Here is a 16,406-nt window from a genome sequence, read left to right on the forward strand (position 1 = left end):
GATAGATAGATAGATAGACAGACAGACAGACAGATAGATAGATAGATAGACAGACAGACAGACAGACAGACAGATAGATAGATAGATAGATAGATAGATAGATAGATAGATAGATAGATAGATAGATAGATAGATAGATAGATAGATAGATAGATAGATAGACAGATAGATAGACAGATAGAGCTGTTTGTAACTGCATTCATGTACCTACAAGGACTAAGATGTGGCTTAACCTGACTTAAACTGAAAGAGTTGGAATCACACGGGATGCAAAATATATCATCCTTTTATTTTAATTAACTTGTTCATTTGTTTTCTTTTGCTGGACATATGAGAGACACAAAAATTGTCAAAACCTGCTCTGGATCTCTGAATAGGTCGCACTTGTTTGATTTGTTTAACTGGACAGTATATCAAGGAAAATTTCTTGGCTTTACCCTATTATAAACTATTATCACTAATTACACCTGAAAAGAGTAAGCTTTTAAAACGTCATTAGCCATTCCCACACAAGTGGAGTAATCACAAATTACTTTTTCAAATCCAGTTCCTGCTCTTTGAAGGGAACCCCCAAGCAAGGTGTATTTAGAGTCTAGAGTTCTTGAGCTTCCTGTTCCATGAGAAGACGCTTTCTTAGACCAGCAGTATGTTCTGATAGAGTAGTCTCGTGAGCAAGACATAACACGATAAGCATCCACATACAGGCCTGTGATTGGTCCATTGTGGTCTCTGTGTGTTTGCGACTCTTTCAGAAAATTCAAATCCCAGAGACGAATTGTGCTGTCGTGACTGGAAGATACTAAAGTTGACCCTAACATGCAGATACAAGATATGTCATCACGGTGTCCCTGAAAACAGTGAATCTGTTGTCCACTGTCACCATTCCACAGAATGATGTCACCATTGTTGTAGCCTGCTGCGAGATGGTTCCCCTTGGTTGGCGCCCAGCTTAAGCATGAAACTGTAGCATCTGAAGGATGCTGTAATGTATGTATCTCAGGTCTTTCCCAACACTCTGGGGCTAGATATCTGATATCAAAAATCTTGATGGTACTTTCAAATTTAGATGCTGTGGCCAAGAGATGGTCTCCTTGCAGTGTCATGTTATCCAAACCCAATGGGCAAGTCAGCTCATACTGAGGGCTTGCTGTCACTCGTATGTCCCATATCTTGACATACCCATCTCTGTAGCCAACAATAAGGAGGTTGCTTCCTGTGTCACCTTTTCCTTTCGCTATCACATCTTTACCAGACACCATGGCAGTAACAACTGCAGAATGACTGCCTTGCAAGGCTGTGTCCTGCTCTGTTTTAACATCCCATAATTTAATGCCTCCTTCAACATCACCACTTGCTATGACTGAATCATTGGATACCACAGCTAGACAAGCTACTGGTGATTCATGGGACTGCTTCTTCCACAAACTCTTTCCCTCTCGCACATTCCATAGGCAAACAGACTTGTCTTGACTACAGCTTGCGACAATGGGATATGCATTCTTTTCTATTATTTCCTCATCATAGATATTGTTAGTTGTTAGGAATACCATGTCTGTGACTTGACCTTTGTGTCCACGCAAGGTTTTGCAAACATAATCCAGACCTGGTCTACCTGTGGCCACCCCAGTTTCTATCTTATTCCGGGCAATGAAGTACTTTTGCCATGTTCTCTTCCCTAAAAAGTAAATATATGGAATACCTTTTTATGTTTTATGGCCATTTAAGTTGGAAACATTGCAATTTGAGCAGCTCGACTCACTGGGTCAAACCAAATCATCTCCTGCCCGCATTTTCACCATTTATGGTGTTTATGAGCAAATAAAGGCAAACACAATTTTTATGTCTTAACTGTACATTTTTATGCAAAAACCTGACAGAATAGTGAAAAAAAAAATTGACAAAATTTTTCACGCTGATTGGCGGAAATCTGACAGCTCAGTTGACGGGAAGCCTCAGGGAAATTGGAGGTGGAATTCAAATTCCAGAGACGTAGTTGCAAGCTTTCCTTCCTTTTCCCGCCCCGCCGCTAGAGCGCCCGAAGAGCTTGCTCGAAGGCTACCTCTTCCCCTTCCCCGCCCCATGCTTGGAGAGACTGATAAGCGTAATACATGTGGGCCTTTTGTAAAACAGGAACTAAAAGTTTTAAGCACCTTTCCTTAACTATTATATGATGGATTGTAGGGATGTTGATAGCCGTTCATACATCACCGTACCGGGTTTCAGTTTTGCCAAGTGGCAAAAATTCCATCGCTGTAAACAATGTCTCTTCCATAAAGTGCCGACTTGGGACGCTTCATGCCAATCTCTACAAACCTGGGAACATTTAGATAGGCTTTCGGGAGGAAGGTAGCTAAAAATGTTCACTAGATCATCAAACGAAAATGCGAGTGATCCGACTTCCTTACTCGCCATGATCAACAAGGGGAAAGAAGGTGAACCGCTGGTGTTTAGTACAGCGGCTACTTTATGAACACATACATGAAGTGCTCAGCAGAGAACACGCGTTGGGAAGTGGAGTCCTCCGTCATTTTGTGCAATCATTTTGCACGTTTTTTCACCCTTTTTGAAACGTTTCTCGCTGTTTGAGAAAGAAAATGACCGACTCACATTCGGAGCGTTTCGATGGAATGCTGCTTGCAATAGCTCAGCAGTGCGAAGGGGGTATTAACGAGGTATGTTACATGTAAGCTTATGCATGGCTCTCGCCAGTAAGACTCTGATCTGTTTAATACCTCAACTTGCTGTGGGCTGGGTGAGAAATTAATGCAATGATTTTCTGTTGTTTTCTAAAGCTCGTAAGATTTTTCAAAGAGCTAATCTTCAGAATACCCATCCACCTTATTTTGTATCTCGTTAAATAACAAAAGCGCCTTACTGTTCTATGCCTCGTTCTTTAAAACTTTCTGACGATAATTGGCGATGTGTTCTGGAGTCGCTTCAACCTTTATTGTAAACTGTAAGTTGGTACAAGAAAACGAGAAACGCCTTTCTGGATGCCTGAAATTTGCAAAAAAAGATTTTCTAAAGTTGGAAGGTGGCGAACTTCAGTATAATTATTGTACAATAACTGAGCAACATTGTCCTAGTGTGGTTAAATTGGGATTATTTGAATCCCGTGCAAAGCTACACTGTACTCAAAGTTCTCCAACTTATACTCAGTAAAAGCAGCAAGAATGCATGTAAGGGGCTCCATTTATCAGCAGAAGAATAAAACTACGATGCTTGATTTTGCATAATTACAAGGCATGATACTATATAAATGAGTGAAAAGTGGCGGATGAGTGGGCAAGAGACCTCTTTACATTATATAAACATTTAAACAGTAAACTACCTAGGAAATCAGCATATAAGGGTGCCACTAGTATGCACTGTATACCTCTTAGAAATCAATGTGGATGGGAAAGGGGTGAAAAAGCAGCATTATTGTTGTAGGTTAGAACGGTCATGTTGTGGTTATCCTCTTTATGGCCTTGAATTTTTTGCATAGATAAGATACTACAGTTATGGACACTGAGGGGACCACAGAAAGTGTCTGTATTAACAGGCTGTCCGTCAAATTAAGCAGATTGAAGCGCTTTCTTTCCCAGGGACAGTACACAACTGCAGTGTATTACACAGGTGCCCTTAAAGCAGGATTGGACTGTACTGGTTTTCTGGTGTATGTTATATGCCCAGTCACAATATTCGTGATGAACAATGATCTAGCATTTAGTTTGGCTTTGTAGAAAGTGACTGCAGTAGAATTTTTTTCTTTGCAGCTGCTGGATGTTTTCTTTGGATTTCTGGAAAGAAAAACAGACTTTTTCACAGGGGCTGGGAAAACAGAGGCAGAGAAAATTGTGATCAACAAGTTTAGAGAGCATCTAGAAAATGTTGAAGAGGTATTTTGTTGCAGTAAATAGAATATTATCATATACAGATTGTACTAATTGGGCTGGGATGGGGGACTTTTATTTTATTGATTATTTTAATGGTAAATTTCAGTTTGACCAGTGTTATGGGTCTTGGGGCTGGGGGTGGGGGGTTAGTAACCTGCAGTGCGGGCTTATTTTGGGTGGGCGAAACCTTGTTCGTGTTTGTAATTGTAATGTTGTTGTAGCCGCCATCTTTGATTTTATGACAGTGGAAGATTGGGGAGAGTAGAAATAGTAACCCTTACGGTAGGTGCGTGGGCGAAAGAAGGAAAGGGGGGAGAGGGAGGGGAGAAAAAATACTTCTCTCTCTCCCGCCCCCTCCCCGCTCCCTTTGACTCGCCCCATCTCCTCCTCTCTTCGAGAAGTTTCAACATGGCGCTTTCGCAAGCAAATTGAGCGCTCAAAGAAAACGACTGCACTGCAGGCTAGGGGGTTAGTGGTGATATACCTAAATTTGCACTACAGTATATGTAGGTTTAGGGAAAATGCATCCATAGCCCAACAACTTCAAAATTTTAGTGATCCCTCACAGGTAAAATGGCCACATAATTTGACTTACCTTGTTGGTGCTTAATTTTATCATTTTGGTGAGAAAGTATTTTGTGGGAATAATAATATTATTTTCGCGATTTCAACATACATGAAAAAAGGCATTAAATTATGCAATTTAAGTGTTTTCAACTACATTTTATTTTTGAAAGACTGAAAGTTTTCAAATTTCTAGTTAAACTGGACAAACAATGTGTGAAAGCTTTACAAATTATTGTTATCTTACTTACTGAAGATACAAAACGTAGCTTACCAGTATTTAAAATCAGTGAACAAGTTTTATTGTTGTTTCATATCCTGTATATGCTGTTGCTATTGCAAATTAATAATTCTTTCTGTGATTTGAATTTTCTATACGAGAATTTAATTTCACGTACTGGAATTTCGCAATGATTTACTTTTGCGAGTCTATTTTAACAATTTTTTTACAGTCGCGAAAAAAATTGAATTAAAGAATCGTGAAATTAAGTGCCAATAAGGTCATGTATCTATATATGTTTTAATCCTCCAACAACCATTTTTTAGGCTTCAATTTAAGATACAGAAACTGCCTTTTAGTTCATCTTACTTGCCTTTTATGCAGACCTCCTCTGCTTCTCTTCTCCATAAAATGTTTTGCTGCCTGAACATAATCTTATTCTGTGAGCTCTGGACATTCAATTTAAATTTGAAGTAGTGAAGTGAAATCTTTAGTAGAGAAGAAATCTGGTTCCAGAAAAATTTAAACTCATCTTGCTAACTTTTAAACATCCATTCCCGTCATATTGTAACTAAACAGAGAAAAGAAAAAGAAAGAAAGGAAGCTGAAGCATTGAAAGCAGCAAAGGCTAAAAAAGAAGCTGAGAAAAAGGCTGAACCTAAGATACAAGAAGTGACAGAAGAAGAAGCAGAAAGGATAAAGAAAGAAGAAGAACAGAAAAAACAACAAGCAGAAAAAAATACCAAAACAGAGGATAAAAGTGACAACCAAGATGAAAAGAATGGAGAGGTTGGTATAAAATTTTTCAAGACAGCCACATTTTAAAAAAATGCACTTTATGTGAGTGTCAATGTGTGGAGTAATAGCATAGACCTCCAACTGGTGATGGGACCACCATTTTACTTGGTCGTCTGAGCCATGCAAAGGTTTAGCCGCTGCCAGAGCAAATGAAGAAGTATCTTTATTTCTGACCCTGAGTATTAGTGTGGCCTTGGTAATCGAACCCTAGACCTCCTGCTTTGCAGTCAAGCGCTCTACCAAAAGTTATGTGCCACTGCATTTCTTGAGAAGCAAAACTTCTTTATTTTCAAGACATTTTAAAACATAAGCTACATGCATCTCAGTTGGTGTTTTTATTCAAAGCATGAAAATGGTAAGTGTGCTAGTATTAAATTTTTGAAAAATCCCACATTCTGTTTTGCTACTGTACTTACATTTACTATCAAAAATTAATGTGACTGACCAGACTGAAGATGAGAAGAGAAAATTTATGTTTTTTAAAGAAACAAGCACTAAGCAGGGCTTGTACATTTATAATAACATTGTAATAAAAACAGTAGCTCTCCCTCTCAAATTCTAGTGGCTTTGGTATTTGGCTAAAGGCTTTGCTTTCTGTTACTAGAGAACTCAAGTTTACCTCCAACATTTTAACTAACAAAGTATCTTGTATATAAACTGCATGACAGCGGAAATTTAGAACGGTCAGAGACAGCCATAGTAATTATTGTAGCAAGCCTTGTGAGTGGCATTAGATTGTTGCTTACTGGCTATTATTGAAACTCCTTGGGATTTTAGACATTTGACGACTGCTGATGATAATTGTTAAGAGGGAGTTTAAGCATCGATATTTTTGAGCTACACAAATCAACCGGAAGTGAGCATTTTCCTCTTTTAATAAGCCTTGATGCTATCAAATTTGTATCGCTAAGTGCCTTTACTCTTATAGAGTTCAAAATCCCAACCAAAGAGGGCTAAAAGTCCACTTGCAGTTGACCTGTGTCACTCAAAAATCTTGTCGCTTAAACTCCCTAATATAAATGACTTAATAACAATGTATAACAGGCTTCCAAAGATGATGGCTCAGATGAAGAAGAAGATGAAGATGCCAAAGGGAAAATAAAACCAAATTCAGGAAACGGTGCTGATCTTCCAAATTATAAATGGATCCAGGTATGTTTTAGTCAAATGCTGTGTACTAAAATGTGCAAAATTTCCGCAGCATACCCCAAGAAATTTGGCATAAGATGTAAATCTCTGCTAGGCAACCAACTTTCTTAACCCTTGGCAATTAAAACTAAAATAAAAGTTGCAAAAACTTGTACAGTAGAGAGAGATGAATCTTAATACAAACTAGGCCAATAGTAGCTTGTAAGCAAATTAATGTGTCTTGCTCTCTCCATTGATCGACTGAAAAATTAATAGTGGCAAAAAAAGAGATGTAATTTGCTATGGCTACTGCCATAGTTTGTCCGTAAGGGGTCAAGCAGCCACTTTTCCCTTCTGTTTTTTTAGGGTGGCCACTTAATAGTGGTTACTTTGCCAGTGCCCGTTAATTTGGTGAATTGGTACTTGTAAGACATAAAAATGGGGACCTTTAGAGTAAACTACAAGTTCAGTGTACAAGGTCTTAAACCAAATTTGTGTACCTCATAAAAAATCTTTTTCATGCAATTCCCTTCCCCAACTTTTGGTTACAGTAAATCCTCTATAAAGCACCCCAGGGGGCTTACTTATTTCAAGACCATTTGAGGGGGCTCTTAATAGAGACTGGGGGCTTATTTAATTTAGAAATGACGATGGTATCAGTTCTCCATAAAGAACTAGCATACAAAGTGGAAAAGCTCAAGCATAAGTCAAGAAGTTTTAGGTCATGCAGCTGAGGATTAGAATCAAATCCGAACTTCCAGTTGGTAAATAAACCATCCCAGATCAGTCCACACTAAGTTTTACGGTCGTGATTGATTAATACAGTCTATCATTTATTAGTGAAGAATAATTAGGGGTGCGGAAGGGGGGAAGGGGCTAAATAGAGAGGGGGGATTATTAACTTTCATCCCCTAGAAGGGGGGAACTTATTAGAGGGAGGGGGCTTATTTGAGAGGGGGGCTTAATAGAGGATTTATGGTATGTAACATAAGGGAGTTATAGTTTGGGGGATGCAATTGCATGGGTGTCAGACAAAATTTAACCCCTGTTCTTAGCACCAGCGAAGTAGATGAGATAGACCGTTGTTCTGGGCCCCCAATGGACTCAACAAATTAGCGAGAGTCAAGGCAAGGCTAATCATGGAATCTACTCAAATCCTAGTACACAGGTGAAGGCCCAGAACAAGGATTTTGGCGCTGTTTCACAAACAGCCTTAACCAGAGTTAAGTTTTATCTGTGGCGCAGGCTATTACATCACTCCAAATTCTAAAGTCATACTTGTACTTCAATTTATCTACTTGTTTCTGATCTAAAGATTGCTTGTGATTGAGCCATGCCTACAAATCAAGATTCTGGTACCTTTAAACGCGGTTTTTGAACATTTTCCAAACAAGCAACCCCATTATTTTCATAGGGTAGTATCCTGAGGGAGGTGGAGGTGATGGTGTTTCTGGGGTGGATGGGAGGTGGGTGATACTACATGTACTGTGTAGAATACACAAAAGCCTTATAAACAGAACATGGGGGTGAAATTATGATCCTTTGTTTCTTTTTTATTACAGACACTCCAAGAAGTAGAGGTGAGATTTTTAACATTCCTGTTGATTTAAGATACTTGTTTTGCTCAGCCTCATTAAACCTATTGTTTTTTTTATGATGCTGCTTCCGTCGTAGTTTCATAAGGTCTCTATTGCCCCGGCCAAGCTGTTTCAAGGCAGCTCATTATCAGTGTTAAGTTTTCTGTCAGCATAAAGTGATGTATATTTATTTATGTTGAGCATTTTGGTCCATTGACAACATCATTGGATTAAGTGATGATCTATCAAGCTGATAAGATCTGATTATGCTGGCTGGCTAATTATTTTGTTTCTAAAAGGAATTTTTACAGGTCTAGAAGCTTAGATCTTTCATCTTTTCTCTCGAGGTCCAAATCCCATTAAATGTCAGTTTTAAAGTAAAAGGAAGGGATGTGGTCGTGGATGTACAACAAAATGTAAGTATGTTTTTTGCTCATTTGCTCCTGGAACTTTTGGCAAAAAATGCTGTTTGAACCTAGACGCTCTGTTTCTGGTCATTATCAGGGCAGAAAAAAGTCAAAACTGCTCAAAACACTGTCTTCTAGTTGAGTACTATGCTGTCTTTGTGACCTGTGACAATCCTCTTTTACACTGCAAAATGCCATCACCAGTGTGACTTTTTTGTAGACATCTGTCACAGTCTCAAGTATAGTGGACACCAAATTTGAAGTTCCCAGTTTGATTCAGAATTTTCTTTGTTTCCTAGCCCTATATAATTATTACTCAAATAGGACAAGAGAAATTGTTGTTCAACTTGAGAGGAAACTTTACCTACAACATACGTACCTGGGCTGTCACAAAGTGCTTCGGACCGGGATTTCCCCCAGCTACTATGAATGTGCCCCCTACCAGCTGCCTTCATAGGAAACAATAAGAAAAAGAACCAAAAGGACTTCCTAGCTAGTTACTCACCCAGAAATTATCGCTTATACATGTATATATGTACCTAGTAACTTCCCTTTGGTACTGTTTGGAAACAACCATGCAAACACTTCAATTTTCATGTTCATTATTCTATAACCACAGTAAACTCTTTGTAGATGTATATCAGTGTAGATCATAAAACTGAAAAAGAAGGTTTTATTTTGCAGCATTTAAAAGTTGGCCTGAAAGGCCATCCTCTCATTATTGATGGAGAGCTTCCAAAGAAGGTATGATGTACGGTTTTAAGCTTGTAAGGGCTTTAATCCTTAGCTTTATGGTGGTACTAGAGGCTAACATGACTATCAGCTTGAAGCTGGAAAGTGTGTAAAACTGCTTTTGAAGTTTCAGTCCAGGTCAATCCTATATAACCATGATATAACAGGGTCCGAAATTGCGTCTTCCTGGTCGCCAATGCGACTAAAAATTTAGTCCTGGCGACCAGAATTTCATAGCTGGTTGCCAGCTAGCGACTTGTAAAGCTGGTTGTTATTGTGGACTTTAACGTTCGGAGAAACTGATTAAGAATTGAAACCTCGAAGCTATTTGCCAACAGATGTCTTCCTTTTTGTCCTGCTGATATTTTTTAATTAAAAGTGAAACGAATCTTCTTGTAATAATAGCTCCACAACAGCTACGATCAATACGAGTTGAACGTTTCCAAGCCGCCATGTTGTTTTCAGCTGAAATACGGTAAGTACGTTATGTACTTTGTGGACTGGTACGAGTAATGTGGCACAGTTGTGGCCTGGTACGAGTAACAAGGCGGCTTGACTCACGCTTGACTCGTGTTTATGTTTCTTGTGTTTCGTGGTAGTTATCGGAAGAAAATAGAGTTTTGATATGATCAGTGCAGTCATGGGCAGACAGCTTTCTGTTCCTATGTTCTATGTTAGATAGCTTTATATCTCCAAAAAGGTAATTTGTGGAAAAAACGAGACTTCACTCGTACACGTACGGTTGCTTTCTGGTATCGAGAGCGAAAGTAGAGCAATTTTTGAGCATAAAAAGGCCCATACCATGCATTTTTTTATTCGTGTTTAACTTTTATTTGAAAAAAATGGAGGGGAATTTTTGGCGACCACAATTTGCCCTCTGGCGACGACAAAAATTTAAACTTGATCGCCAGTTGGCGCCCCTATAAAAAAGTTAATTTCGGACCCTGTATAAGTAAGTAAAGTTTAATTTCTAGGACCATTATTTGTAGCTGGAAAAACTTGGTAAACTGAGAGCTACATGTATAAATACAAATTTGCTTGAGAAAATTATATCCTGCAGCAGGCAAATTTGACAGTTTTTTTTTTCTCAAACTCTTCTCTTATTTTTAATTGCATATTTTAAGTTTAACAATAAATACAGGGGCAAGTGTTGGCATTCATTGACATAAAACCTTACTTTGTGTTGTTGGCTTCTCATTTTTCTCTTCGGAAAGGGAACCCCTTGGAGCCAAAATACGTCCCACAATTGTTTCTTGGATCATTTACCCCTTTAAGTCCCAATAGTGACCAACATTAATTTTCTCCTAACAATATCAATACATTGTCAAGAGATTAGGTTATGAGAATTAATAAAATGATCACCTAAGAGAAAATGCTTTGATCTTTTATCAAATTTTCTCAACTCATTCTTTAAGGAAATATATAGAGATCAGTTTGGAGAATTTGTATGTGGATACTAGGGCTTGAAGGGTTACTGAGGATGCATCAGTCTGCTGTTGGCCAATTCTGTACCTGTTCCTCGTAAGAGTCCCTCAAGTCTTTGCAAAAGGCAACTTGGTCTAGTTTCCTTCTTGTTTTCTAAGTGGCGAATAGAGAGGAGAAGTCATTACGTCACGTTGCCATGCAGGGTTGTCACTAAGATTTCAAGTTGCCTGGTAAATACAACAAGTTGGCGGGGAATCAAACCGCTAGGGATTTCTTTTGATTCTATTTTTCTTCTATTTTCCAATAAAAGTAGTCGAAGGGCCACTCTCTCAGTAGCTGGGGAAAATCCCCAGCCCCCGGCTGTTAATGAAAACCCTGCCATGGTAGCAAAATTTCTGGTAAAAATGGTAAGAACGTTACTTGATACCTTGTTGCCCACCACTGACTGAAAAACGGTCTCTTTTATCAGGTTAAAGTTGAAGAGTGCTCATGGACATTGCAGGACCAGAAGATTGTGGTAGTTCAGTTAGAAAAAGTATGTACTATATTGCCTGCGTGCAGACGTCTCCTATTTCCTTTTCCGCGTGCAACAAAGGAAATAGGAGACGTCTGCACGCAGGCAAGTACTATACTGTACAATTGTATGTGGTTGGATAAATTCATTTATTATATGACTACAATAGTATGCCCGCTCTGATTGGCTGTTTTCTTGTAATGACCGGACTACAAATGTAGGTAGATGTCCAAGGCATATACAGTCTTTGTTCAACTTGATGGTGGACATCCTTATGGCTGTCCATGTTATGGTCAATTGACAGCTGTCAAAAAGGGCATTCGCTGACCAGTGTCACCTGGGCTCAAGTGTACATTGTACAAGTTTGAGGTGACGTGGTTTTTTAAGTTATCTGCTGACCAGTGGTTGGTTTTAATTGTTTGCCGGCTCAGGTCCGTATTGAAAAGGCCATATAATAAATAACTTATTAACCTTGTCTGTTTGGTCATCTTAAAGAAATCTCAGGCCTTGGCCTTGATGTATGGCTAAAGAGTTGAATCGTTATTTTTGTGCGTGATTAGAAATGCAAATTCAGTAAGTTAACAATGACTCTTCAGTTCCTGATTGTCAATCCTTTTGTGTTGTGTACATTTTTAAGCTTGCTTTTGCATTAGGCATTTATAAATGGCAAAGTGCTGGTTCTTGCCATGACATCTTGTCCGCTCAATTCCATTGCCCCACTCCAAACGTCTCGCACCCAGGGTAAAACACATGTACCAGTTATTGACAATGAGTGGTAATTTCTTTCAGGTAAATAAAATGGAATGGTGGTCCAAACTAGTTTCAACAGATCCAGAAATCAACACAAAGAAAGTCCAACCGGAAAATTCTAAGGTGAGTGGAAATCCAAAGGAAGAGTGGGATCGTAGGATTGATATGGGTTGTGCTTTTGATAGCTTTTTTGTTCACATTTATTTGTTATAATTTTAATTTTGGGGTTCATCTTACAGCTGGGTGATTTAGATGATGAAACAAGAGGGATGGTTGAAAAAATGATGTTTGATCAAAGACAGAAGGCAGTAAGTGCTGTAGTATTTAAGTTATTGATCACTTGTAATAATATTGTTGATTATTGAACGAACCTGTAAAACTACCAGTTGGTCAATGAAAAACCTGGGCCACAAGGCATGGTGGAATAATAATTAATAACATAAACTAATGTCATTTTGCATTCCCTAGCCTCCCACGCAGACGTTCTTAGGGGTTCATCACGCGTTCCTGGGTCACGTCACGCGTGATGAATCCCTAAGAACGTCTGCGTGGGAGGCCAGCATTGCCCATACGCAACATTCAAATGGTTTACTACTGGTGGCAATAAAACTAGAAATGCGTGTATCGCAGGACCTCGTGAAGCTCGGAAGGGGAGGCCCATAAAATGTCAGGGATGGAAGGGGGAGAAATTTGGAGTAAATTGTGTAACTGGGGAGGGTGGGTTTCAACACTGGCTTTAATGTAGGAAGGAGAGATGTAGTTAATCTCTTTTCTAAAATTGAACCCAGTGCTCTGCCGTTAAAAAGGATCTTCTGGTTGCTGTTGTTAAGGAAGGGTAGCCAATGTTGCATAGGTCCCGTGTATAGTATTGATGAAAAACAAGTCTAGTGTTTACTTTCCTATCACTACCCCCGCCCCCCGTCAAGAAAATAGCCTTAAATTAATAAATCAGTGGCTTGAATAGTAATGGTGATTAAGAAGGATTCACTTAAGATCTCGTTAATGTTGATGATAATGATGGCGATTATTAGGGTCGCCAGTGTCAGTAATGACGGTGACGGTATTGATGACACTGTTGGGAGTGATGATATTGATAATGATGTTGATGACAATGATGACAATGATGATGATCATGATCATGATGATGATGATTATAGTGATGACGATGCGGGTTATGTATTCCCTGGATGCCCGTACTTAAAAAGCATTTGGCATACTACTTATTAAGATTACCCTTCACTTATCTTCATGCAATGACAATTTTTTCACAGATGGGACTACCAACCTCAGATGAACAGAAAAAGCAGGATATTCTTAAAAAGTGAGTCTCGATGTTTGTTACAAAATTTTCAAACAGGGAGTGAAGAAAGATCTTGTACGATGAATTTCACTTGACTTTGTTCAGCAGCAAAGATCCTTTCTACAATCTTTTTTCATCCATTAGCAATATGGTATAAACTGTGCACAATTATTAGACGGGTGTCAGGTCGTTTCGCTGCAAAGTCTTTTCCTTACATAATGAAGTTGATTTGCGGCAAAACATATTCTGTTGCACTGCATCACAAATAGATTCCCCTTGCAATAAAAAATATTCAAGCTGAGACCCTTCAATAAATAATATGGAAATGGAGAATGCAGTGCAAGAAGAAAACTGAAATCAATTTTAGATCTATGTGATTCCATAGATTGAAGCTCTTCATTTCAGTCTTGAGTGCAAATTCTGTAGTCTCAGACTCAGGCTCATTTTGCAGCGCAGCTTCTTCGATATGCAACGAAACGACATTGTAATGAAACAACTCAGTGGTTACATAAAACTAGGGTGACGCAAATCTACCATTGCTCTGACAGTTGGCTCGGTTTTATAGGCACGCCCAAAATCATAGAGTGCAAATGCACTAATTGCCAATTAGTGTATTTTTTAAGTGTATTTCTTTTTTCTCAGATTTATGGAACAGCACCCTGAGATGGACTTCTCGAAGGCGAAGTTTTCTTGAGAGATGCAACATGTGACAAATAAAATGTCCTCTCCGTACAAGTTGCGCGAAAGATGCTTCGTAGAAGTTTAGGTTACCACGCATCAGCAGATTGAAGATAAAATTTTCTTTGCATTGCTAATGTAAAGCACCTCGAGCTGAAATAACTGTATTTGTCTCCGTATTTTTCAACTTTACTTTATTTGTCATTTCACAGTCGCATTGTTAGTTGCTCCTGTAGCCTGCGTGGCAGGCGTTTGAAAGGGAAGGGAAAAGGGGTTTTGGGCGCGAGAGAAACGCGAGGGGCGCGCGAGGAAGGAGCGTTTCTCTCGCGCCTAAAACCCGTTTCCCTTCCCTTTCAAAAGCCTGCCACGCGGGCTACTTTTTAATGTGATCTGAACAAATAGACTGGGTACTTCATTTCATTTTACAGGATCTCATTTCAGTTTGCCTAGAGTTATTATGAAAAGTACAGATACAGAATAGCCTTTCTACGTAGGCGTTCAAGCGGTTTAAAATTGTAGAGAGTCATTTTCCTGTTAGACAGTTTATGTAACGCTAATAACGAAGGTCGGGACATTAGTTTCGAATTTTTTAGCGAAAGCGGCCTTTGGGAAGAAAGCATTCAAGATAAAACATTCGACCCTTCAATAATCAAAACTCAGTTTTGATAATTGAAGTCTGCACAGGTTTTACCAAGACATTCAATTTACTAATAAAATACAATCTAAATGCAAACTTTATATCTGCCTTTTTTTGTCCAAGTTCAAAATACACTGAAACCTTCTTAATATGGACCGCAATGAAGGGATAGTAAAGCCAAGTATCTGTATGACAGAGGTGTTCGTATTAAAGAGACGGGTAGGGTTTGTATGAAGCCTTTTGTCGTAAGTAGGAAAAACAATTTTATTATTAAAAGCATGTTGCACTGAATGCGGAATTCAGGAAAAGCTATAAATAGGCATTTACGGACATTAACAGTTCGCGCAGTGATAAAGGCTGGGCTAGGTTTGGATACTCCCATTTCTAACTTAAAGTTAAATTTCAGTTCACTGTTTCTCGTTTTCAAAGGTCTTTTCTCTCTACTAGTTGTAAAGTTGTAAGTTAAGAGAAATGACAGGTATTTGCCTAACAGTTCAGAATTGAATTCAAATTTTGCGCTAACCCTGGGTTATCCTAACCCCGCTTTAAACAATCCGGCTCAGAACTTTTAATCTGGACCGAGTTGATTTTGTACTCCGTGGTTAAGGTTTTCGAGAAATCGTCATGTTGCTATTTGCCGCGGTTCACTGAAGTTCGAAAAGTTGCCACTTGTGAACATGGATAGCCCGTTCCATGTCACGAGTCAGACAAAACCGCGCTGAACTGACTTTTTAGAAAGAAAGACGACGACCAGGCAACAATTTCACGGCCTTTTTACGGCACTGATAACTTATACCCGTCCCCTGGGGTTGGGGGGGGGGTCTTCAGGAATTTTTGGGTGGGGATGTGCCGCTGAGACCATAGAACCCTCAGCCTATATCAGAGCTAGTTGAGCTGAATTTTGCTACCCTACACTAGACTAAACTCCTCAAATCCCCCTATCCTAGAGTAGATTTTAGACCGAGTTGCGTAAATTTAAACTTGCCGATTTAATTTTTTTTGGATTGGCAATTTCCGGTTTCCCTAGTCCAGACTAAAATGTTTAACCAATTCATCAGTTTCCTGGGAAATGATACCCCCTTCTAGACCCGAACTCGCTGATTCATATACCCTATCCCAACGTAAAATGCTTGAAAACCATACCCTTCAGGGCGGCACATACCTACGTAGCAAGAGAGAATGAGCTTATTCTCTCTTGCTACATAGCCCATATCTGGCAGTACTTACCCCCCCCCCCCCCCCGGTTACCCGTCTTAGTTCAATTGTTTGTAAGTTTTCATTTTGAATACGGCAAATTCTTTATTTCCCATACAAACACTCATATTAAGCTTGGACGAACTGCAGTTAAATTCCTGCGGAGTGGTTAGCCTTAATCACTGTTAATAATCAGGGAAAAAGGCCAACAAAGAAGTTTCGCCCCTCAAAATTTCCCTTTCAACATGCGCAAAGGTAACCTGAGATCAGGCTCTATTTTCGTTTCGCTTTGAAAATTACATTCCGGCGGGCAGAATGTATGAGAACCGCTAAAATTGGGCCTGATCTCAGGTTTGCGCAAAGGAGGTCGGAAAAGCCCGCCATTTTTTCTTGTTCCCATGATGCCTTTCGCTTCGCGGCGCCAGAGTTTACTCGGACTCGGGAGGGTCACGCCAGTCAATGAGCACTTGTGGCGGACTTAGTCCATTTGAGTTCAGTTTTTTCGGCTCTTCGGGCCATACCAGTATTCAAGGCGAAGGAAACTGTTTCATTCCTTCACGGAACAGTGACTTTTCACCGCCCCAACTTGCCCGATCTGTGGGCT

The 16,406-nt window shown here is 39.4% G+C and overlaps 2 protein-coding genes across 2 annotated transcripts; one reads left to right on the forward strand and one right to left on the reverse strand.

The window, feature by feature from the left end:
- Positions 1–270: 270 nt before the first annotated feature.
- LOC140950627 (uncharacterized) lies at positions 271–2,414 on the reverse strand. The gene is made up of 2 exons (XM_073399872.1): positions 2,214–2,414; positions 271–1,675 (listed from the first exon to the last, which is right to left on the reverse strand). The coding sequence occupies exons 1-2, from the start codon at positions 2,410–2,412 to the stop codon at positions 462–464; spliced, it is 1,413 nt and encodes a 470-aa protein (XP_073255973.1). The 5' UTR covers positions 2,413–2,414; the 3' UTR covers positions 271–461.
- Positions 2,415–2,495: 81 nt separating this feature from the next.
- Positions 2,496–14,460, forward strand: LOC140950743 (nuclear migration protein nudC-like). Its single transcript, XM_073399983.1, has 12 exons — positions 2,496–2,672; positions 3,759–3,881; positions 5,242–5,451; positions 6,505–6,612; positions 8,151–8,168; positions 8,513–8,581; positions 9,257–9,316; positions 11,199–11,264; positions 12,033–12,116; positions 12,233–12,301; positions 13,265–13,314; positions 13,936–14,460. The coding sequence occupies exons 1-12, from the start codon at positions 2,595–2,597 to the stop codon at positions 13,985–13,987; spliced, it is 987 nt and encodes a 328-aa protein (XP_073256084.1). The 5' UTR covers positions 2,496–2,594; the 3' UTR covers positions 13,988–14,460.
- The last annotated feature ends 1,946 nt before the right edge of the window (positions 14,461–16,406 follow it).

This window comes from Porites lutea, chromosome 1, assembly GCF_958299795.1.
Source record: "Porites lutea chromosome 1, jaPorLute2.1, whole genome shotgun sequence".
NCBI classification, from domain to species: domain Eukaryota; kingdom Metazoa; phylum Cnidaria; class Anthozoa; order Scleractinia; family Poritidae; genus Porites; species Porites lutea.

Bases quoted from the DNA above. Each gene is read 5' to 3' on its own strand.
- LOC140950743 (XM_073399983.1), top strand. From the start codon at position 2,595: ATGACCGACTCACATTCGGAGCGTTTCGATGGAATGCTGCTTGCAATA. The intron at 2,673-3,758 runs GTATGTTACATG...TTTTCTTTGCAG, and splicing joins GCGAAGGGGGTATTAACGAG to CTGCTGGATGTTTTCTTTGG. The intron at 13,315-13,935 runs GTGAGTCTCGAT...CTTTTTTCTCAG, and splicing joins AAGCAGGATATTCTTAAAAA to ATTTATGGAACAGCACCCTG.
- LOC140950627 (XM_073399872.1), bottom strand. From the start codon at position 2,412: ATGGCGAGTAAGGAAGTCGGATCACTCGCATTTTCGTTTGATGATCTA. The intron at 1,676-2,213 runs GTACGGTGATGT...TTTACTTTTTAG, and splicing joins CTTGGCAAAACTGAAACCCG to GGAAGAGAACATGGCAAAAG.